This window comes from Girardinichthys multiradiatus, chromosome 11, assembly GCF_021462225.1.
Source record: "Girardinichthys multiradiatus isolate DD_20200921_A chromosome 11, DD_fGirMul_XY1, whole genome shotgun sequence".
Lineage (NCBI taxonomy): Eukaryota > Metazoa > Chordata > Actinopteri > Cyprinodontiformes > Goodeidae > Girardinichthys > Girardinichthys multiradiatus.
The window spans coordinates 21998200-22006400 of NC_061804.1; the positions used below are offsets into that span (position 1 = coordinate 21998200).

At 37.6% G+C, this 8201-nt stretch overlaps 1 protein-coding gene across 2 annotated transcripts; it reads left to right on the top strand.

Annotated features, from left to right (window-relative positions):
• Positions 1-600: 600 nt before the first annotated feature.
• LOC124876398 (UDP-glucuronosyltransferase 2A2-like) lies at positions 601-7578 on the top strand. Of its 2 annotated transcripts, XM_047379113.1 has the most exons (4): positions 601-1200; positions 1360-1649; positions 4142-4855; positions 6578-7578. In XM_047379113.1, the coding sequence occupies exons 2-4, from the start codon at positions 1365-1367 to the stop codon at positions 7139-7141; spliced, it is 1563 nt and encodes a 520-aa protein (XP_047235069.1). In that variant the 5' UTR covers positions 601-1200; positions 1360-1364; the 3' UTR covers positions 7142-7578. The 2 variants fall into 2 exon arrangements, with proteins under 2 accessions (XP_047235069.1, XP_047235068.1); XM_047379112.1 differs by having other exon boundaries at positions 601-1649.
• The last annotated feature ends 623 nt before the right edge of the window (positions 7579-8201 follow it).

Below are 8201 nucleotides of genomic sequence, written 5' to 3' on the forward strand. Positions count from 1 at the left end.
AATAACCTCATCTTTGGCAGGTATTGGTTCGAATGAAACACAAAATTCCAGATATTAATTCTAATTGCGTTGCAACATTCATGAAATCTGGGATCTCTAAAACGGTTTTGGTTTTATTTTTAGAAACTTGTACAACATTCTTTGAGACGACGTACAATACCTCCTCTGCAGAGCACCAATGTATAAGCTGTGTACGCACACAGACCACTATCTAAAATAATATTTTATAGAAGTTTGGTAAAAATGTAGACTTACGTTTGTTATATGATGACTGTTGGTGGTCAGCTCTAAAGGAAAAATATAACTGAAAATTTGTTATCTAGAGTTTCATTTATAAGTTTAAAGTCATTGTAGGATCTTGTTTTTTTATCTTTGACTCGTGTGAGAACTGTAATATTTTTCCTTTAATTTTTGATATTCTAGCATACTGTCTGTAATTAAAAGTATTGGAACCTTCCTGGGTTCCAATATATTAATTATCTAATAGCCTTGGAATAGACACATACTAAATGCCTGTTAAATAAAAAAATAATCCAACCAACAACTTTTTTTATTGAAGAAGATTAATTCACAATCACAAATGTTTATATCATTGCATTTTTTAGGGTAAGGATTAACTGCTTTGCTCTTTGCAAAATCAAGGGTTTTGGTGACTGTGATAAAAATGTCTCACACATTTCCGGAGATTTACAAAGAAAAATATCAAGCATATTTACATGCAAACATTAGTCAAGATAATTAATAATTAATCACAGTATTTGAAGCCTGCCTTATATTAAACCCTGGTTCTGTGAAATGCTTCCTTTTTCCTTGTGCTTGTGTAGCTTTTTCTTACGTAACCCACTCTAATATGCTTATGAAAGAGGTCAAAGCTTCTCTGTGATGAAACCACCGCTTGTTTAACAGCATAAAACGGTGACAGTACTAACAGTACACCACGATGAGCCATATAAAGAACTAATAGCTAATCAATCAACTTACTGAACTTAATGAAGTGATAAAACTCCAAAGATTTTTTTTTGAGAAACAAATCAGCATTTATTTGGGGTTTCTTGTCATTTGAACTTTATACATGTAATGTGCCATATTCACTAGTGAAAGAACAGAACGTCTCTGAAGCTGGAGTTTGGACTCAAATATCTGGTGGATTATCTTGAACAGAAAGTGGTTGAGGACAGCTGTTGCCACTGTCAATATTAGGTAAGCAAATTAAGGAACTATATCCAATTGAAAGCTGAATGTATAATAACCTTCACTGATTAAATCCTTTAAACAAATCTTGCTGCAATTTTTTGTTTAAGTTTGATTTATATTTATATTATTGAAACATGTCTGTTTATGTCTGTTTTTGCATTGTAGAAGCCATGCCCAGTTTCTGTGGTATAATTATACTTTTTTTACATCTGATCCTATTTACATCACATTGTGATGGGGGAAACATTCTGGTGTTTCCTGTGGATGGCAGCCACTGGATCAATATGAAGATACTGCTAGAAGAACTTCATGCCAGGGGACACAACATCACTGTGATCAGGGCTTCTACCAGCTGGTACATTCCTGAAAAGTCCACCCTCTACACAACCATCACAATTGAATTGGACGTAGGTTTAGAGAACTTTTTTGATATATACCTACAAGAGCAAATGACGGTATGTGTTTATGAATACATTGGAAGTAAAAGTCTGTACAGTCCTATTGAAATGCTGGGTTTTTGTGACATAGAAAATGAAAACTTGATGAATCATTTCAGAACTTCTCCAGCTTTATAGTGAAATCCAACCTGTGCAATTCAGCTGAAAAACAAACAATGGTTGGAGGGGAAAAGAAACTAAAACAATCTGCCACAAATCCATTGTGTAACTGAGATTACATTTACCTATTGTGTTGAAATGCCTTTTGTTCCAATTTCAGGATTCAGTCTTTGGTGGTTGCTGCCTGTCAGCATCTCTCTTCTTGTTGTATTTGCTCTCTTTACCTTGCAAACGTTGTCCAAATCTGTCAGATTAGGGAGACATCTCTTTTCCACAGCCCTCTTCAAGCGACTTCATAGATTTTCTGTCAGACTTAGGTCTGGACACTGACAAGGTCATTCCAAAGCTTAAATGTTCTCCTTGTGAAGCCATGTCTTGATTTTGATGTATGGTCAGAGTCACTGAGAAATTTAGGTTTTGTCCTTTGTAACGTCTCTGCAAACTTTGGCCCTGTTCTACAAAGATCCCAAATAGGGAGCGCTAAATTGCTTGTGCAAAAACAAAATTGCATGTGCAATAAGTGGGTGTGTTGATTGCAATCTTCAAAGATTGCACATGCAGTGGATATCAGGTGCAAAAGAGGTGCAGATCGCCCTATTTAAATGAAGAAATTGCATGTGCTACTGGCTGGCTGCTACTGCTCCCAGCGGAAGAAGAGGAGAAATAGCGAACAGATCCTCTCTGCTGTAGCGCTTAAAACAGTGGTTGTTGCGCTGCATCATTATGAATGATCCAGTTGTGGATTTTTTCCTTCTGTTCTATTCTGTTCCTGCTTTTCTAGACTGTTATAGTTTTTTAAACAGAGGTTTGCCTCTCTTGATCTTTTAATTCTTTTCAGAGACTCAGTGTGTTCTGTTTTTGAGTGTATGTGTTTGAAGAGTTCGGAGTTTATCATATTAATGCAATGACTTTATTTCTTTCCTATTAATTATGTTAATCACAGCACATCACAGCACATTGGGTCCTTTGCATGATGTGCAATTACAGTTAACAGGCTGTGTGTGGTTCTCTGGCGGATGATTAGTTATGTGTGGACTTCTGCATGATCAGGCTTGTGCTTCAGCAGCAGATGATCTCACTAACAGTGATGCAGACGAAACAAGTGTTGCAAGGAGTTCTATCAGAGGAGATATTTCATGTCTTCTGTTTGTGATTGGCTCCAAATCAGACCTGAGATAATCCCACAGAGAATCCTCTATTCTCATCTATTTTTGTTATTTTTATTTTTGACAATCCAAATCTGTTGACAGATGTATGAAAGATTCTCTCTGTCTCTCCATTGTCTCTCATTCTATCTATAAACAAGTTTGCGTGTGGTTTCATACACGCAAACCCTTTTGAAGATCAGGCTAAAGGATGCAAATGAACAACTGTCAACAAAATCCTACTAGAACAGCTGAAGTTTATGTCAAGTTTATCAGACCTGAATATAATGCTGCAGTTATACTAAAAGATGGTTCAACTTGTTATTAGTAAAAGTATATGCACATTTCTCTCTCCTAGACATGGCGATTGACTGAGCTTAACTGTAACTAATTGTATGTGCTCTCTTTCAGACTCTAACCTTGGAAACTGGCTCAGAGTTTATCTGTTCTTTCTTTCTAGATGAAATGAGTAAAGGTGCTACATCCACCAACATTTACTTTTCCTTCCCATAGAAAGTACTCCTGGATCAGTGCTTCTTTGTTCTCTTTATGTCTCTGCTCTTTTCTCTCAAACCCTCAGTCGGTCGTGGCAGATGGCCGCTCTCACACTGAGCCTGGTTCTGCTGGAGGTTTCTTCCTGTTAAAAGGGAGTTTTTCCTCTCCACTGTCGCTACATGCATGCTCAGTATGAGGGATTGCTGCAAAGTCAACGCCAGTGACTGTCCACTGTCTCTACATGCTCATCCAGGAGGAGTGAATGCTGCAAGTCACTGACTGGATGCAATCTGCTGGGTTTCCTTAGACAGAAAAACGTTTAATCCAATTTAAATAAATAACTGAATCTGACTGCACTGTTCAATGATTAGGATTAATTGGAATGTATGAACCTGCCTGTTGTGAAGTGCCTTGGGACAACATGTGTTGTGAATTGGCGCTATATAAATAAAACTGAATTGAATTGAATTGAATTTAAGCATTCATGTTATTGCAGCTTTGGGGTTTTTGTATTTTTCACTCTAAAAGATTTGTTTGTGTTTCCACTTGAATTGCACAGGATATATGCCACATTTAAAGTAAAAAAGGTTTTATGGTGCAACGCTGTTTAATTGTCTAATTTTTTGTTTCACAAAAACCTTGCATTGTAATAGGCATGTGTAGACTTATTTATATATGTTTCATGAAGTCATGCTTGCATAAATGTAATCACATCCTTTACCACTTTTTTATGTTTCCAATTTACTTTAGGCACAGCGAGAAGGGGTTTCGCTGATGACTTTCTTTAAACTCACCAAGGATTTCCTTTCTATGATTACTCAAGCCCATTTGCTGTGGTGTGATGCAACAACTCAGATTTTTCAGAATCAGAATTTGGTCAAAAGCTTAAACGATTCCCAATATGATTTGATCCTTGCTGATCCAGCCATGGGTCCAGGGGCTGTGATAGCTAAATATCTTAAACTGCCATTGGTCCTTAATGTCCGCTGGATAACTAGTGGAGAAGGCCACTTTGTGTTGGCACCTTCACCCCTCTCTTACATCCCAGTGCCTGGTTCTGGCTTAACAGACAAAATGGATTTCACCCAGAGGGTCAAAAACTTGTTTTTCTATAGCATAATCTTGTTCCAGGAAAGGTTTCTTGTGGGACCTATCTATGCTGATATGTGCAAGAAATATTTCGAGGGTGGTTGCGACATTGTCTCAATGCTTCAAGATGCTGACATTTGGCTGTTCAGGTCCGATTTTGTGTTTGAATTCCCTCGGCCAACAATGCCAAATGTTGTCTACATTGGAGGGTTCCAGTGTAAGCCTTCACAACCTCTACCAACTGACCTGGAGAAGTTTGTTCAAAGTGCTGGAGAGCATGGAGTCATCATCATGACTCTGGGAACTTTGGTCAATGCTTTACCCAAAGCCGTTGCTGATGAAATTGCAAGTGTTTTTGCCAAGATGCCCCAAAAGGTAATATATGTTATTTGATTAATCTTTTTCATATTTACACTGTCTGTGCTGTTTTAGATTCAGGTCCCTGAGTATGTCCTTAAAAAAAGACCATGGTTATTCAAAATTAAAGTCATTCAGTCCTTTTCTACTGCTTCTTCCATAGTGGGTCACAGGGAAGCTGGTGCCTATCTCCAGCAGTCTTTGGGCGGGAGGTAGGGTACACCCTGGACAGGTCGCCAATCCATCGCAGGGCAACACAGACACACACAACCACGCACACACTCATTCACACCTAAGGGCAATTTAGAGATAGCAATTAACCTAAAAGTCATGTTTTTGGACTCTGGGAGGAAGCTGGAGTCCCCGGAAAGAACATGCAAACTTCATGCAGAAAGATAGCCGGGCGTTGGACCTTCTTGTTGCAAGGCAACAGTGCTACCAACTGCGGCACCGTGCAGCCCATTTAATGAGTTTATTTCCTATTTTTTAGTTTGAAGATTCATACCAGGATTTATCCACTGAGGAGGAGAAATGTTGTATGAGAGCAATATTTCAGAAACCTGAAAAACTGGCACCTTACACAAGAATTTAAAAGATTTCTGTTGTGAGCCTTTTCTGCTTGTAGTTCACCACAGCAATGAATCACCATTTTGATAAAAAGTGGAACTCTAAATTCTGCTAGCATTCAGATAGGCATTCTCATTTTCTTCTGGTTCTGACAAGCATTCTATTCTGATGTGCACAAGCATGCGTCTGCATCTTCCTCCCATCAACTGTGTCACCGAAACAGCCTACTTTAAATTATGGAATCATTCAATGGTTGTGCAAGTCTCACTATTCTCTGTACAATTGTCCATGCTCTCTTTGTGAAGGTCTAACTCCCCTACAGGCATCTAGCTGCCAAAACATTATTTTAAGGACACTTCTGTCGGAATCTCAGACTCTGTAAGTCCATCTACAGGTAGTTTCTTCACTGCAACATACAGTTTACACTTAGAACTAATACTTCATATGTAGTGGATGTAGAGGAAGGTAAAAGCTATATACACAGTCAGACCAAAGTGGCAATCAAATACTCAAATACAAATTGCGTTTGTTTGGCTCTGACACTGCAAAACACATTTGTCCCGGTAAGAGCTTAAGCTAAGCGAGAGAAGTTATTGAGTAGTTAAGGGGATCTGCAGATTTTAAAAGACATCATGTACTGACAGAAAACACAAAATAAATAAAAAAATAAAACCCTAAAAGAAAGCCCTTTCTTATAGGATGAACTTGATGCTCACAAACAACAACTGTGGGAACCTCAGTGGTCTGGCTGTTTACACACTGCTTGAGCTTTTTTTTTTTTCGTCCTCTTCACCTGTTTATTTCCACAGATCTCACCCTCATACTCTGCATAGAAGATATTTGTAAGAAAAGTGCTCACTCCATGCTTTTTCTGTGTTGCCAATATGCAGCCATACAGGCATTTGTCTTTTTTAATCCCCAAAACAATCTGTCTTCTGTGTACAACAATCAGACACTACAAATCCAGAGAATATTGAGTACCATCTTCCATATGGTACTTACTTCCTAGTTTTTACTGACATGGCTACAGAAGATGTTTTGTTGTAAAAAAGTTATTTTAAGTGTACTTCTCTGCTTTGAAAAACAATGGAAGACTATGATGGGATTGTATTATAAAAACATTTATGTAATCTGGTTTGCATGGAACCTTTACATTGTGCCTTTTCTGATCAGGTGATTTGGAGGCACAAAGGGGAGAGACCCTCCACTCTGGGCAACAACACTTTAATATTGGACTGGATGCCACAGAAGGATCTCCTTGGCCACCCACAAATAAAAGTCTTTGTAGCTCATGGAGGAACCAACGGAGTCCAGGAGGCCATTTACTATGGAGTTCCTGTTCTAGGGATACCCTTGTTCTTTGATCAGTATGACAACCTTCTACGTTTGCAGGAGAGAGGCGGTGCAAAGATCATTCAGCTAGCTGATGTTAATGGTCACACTTTTGAGGAAGGTATTAAGGAAATACTCTATAAAGACAGTTACAGACAGAATATGCAAAGACTGTCAAGCTTACACAGAGATCAGCCATTGCCACCCATGGATCAGGCCGTTTTCTGGATAGAATACGTGATACGCCACAAAGGGGCACCTCACCTGCGCACAGAGGCTTATAGGATGCCTTGGTATTCATACTGGTGTTTAGATGTACTAATCTTCTTGGTGACAGCAGTAACTGTCCTCCTCTTCTCTGCTTTTGCTTTTATAAGATTTCTCTGCTGGACAAGGAAAAAGTAAAAAACAAACTAAGTTAACTTCAGCTGACCTTGTTTAGAAATATAGCAATTGTTCAAAATTACTTGATTTAGACAAATGCATAATTCTTTTCTTCAATGCCCCAGTGGCAAAAAACATGAATCAAATGTTCTAAATACAATATCATTTAAGAAGGGTTTAGGATTAAGAAGTTTCTCTTCACCAGTGTTAACTGTTTAGTACCTTTGGTTTAACCTGTTAAGCCCTAAGGGGTTTTAGAACAATTTCTGCCTGAAATTACATACTCTAAATAAATCAAGTATAGCTACACAGTTATAAAGCCTACATGCAAACATTTGGTACCTGTGTAAAGGTAAGAAATAAAAGAACATTTTTCCAGTGGAACCACTATTGTAACTGTTACTATGTCTGATTTAATTGTGATTAAACAAAGAAAAAATACAAAATTTTGAGTCTCACCAGACGTTTTTCCTAAATGAACATGGCAAAATGCTATGAAAATCCTTTGGAATTCCTAGGAGGTTGCATTTATCCACATCTTCACTATAACTGCAGCAAATTTGGACTGAATAAATTGAAGTTTAGTGCTAAAAGATGTCTTAATCTCCTTGGGTTTAAAAAAAAGAATATAGATTGCAAATGACAGTCTATTTTAAAAGGTTTGTATTATTCCTCTTTCAATTTTTTCTTTTCAACTATGCTCAGGTTTGTAGCTTACAATAGTTATATACATTTCTGTGACTAAAATCAGGAAATGTCTAAAAATGACATTGATCTGTGAGGGCTTTTGTTCACTAATGTTCTCTAACAAACATTTGAGGCCTTTACAGAACAGTTGTAGAATAAATTACTCACAATTTTTACTAAGTAAGTAACTTCAGAAGGCAATTAGCTGCAATGGATTTTATTTAGGGGCATCAGAGTAAAGTTGGTAAAGCTATGCTTTTCAGATTCTGATTGTGACTGCAATGTTAGTTGCAGGTCAGTTGTATTTTTAGTGTACAATTCACAATGCCTTTACCTTGTAAAATGCAATAAAAGGTATTATGTTCATAATATTATGCATCACTGCTCAATGAAA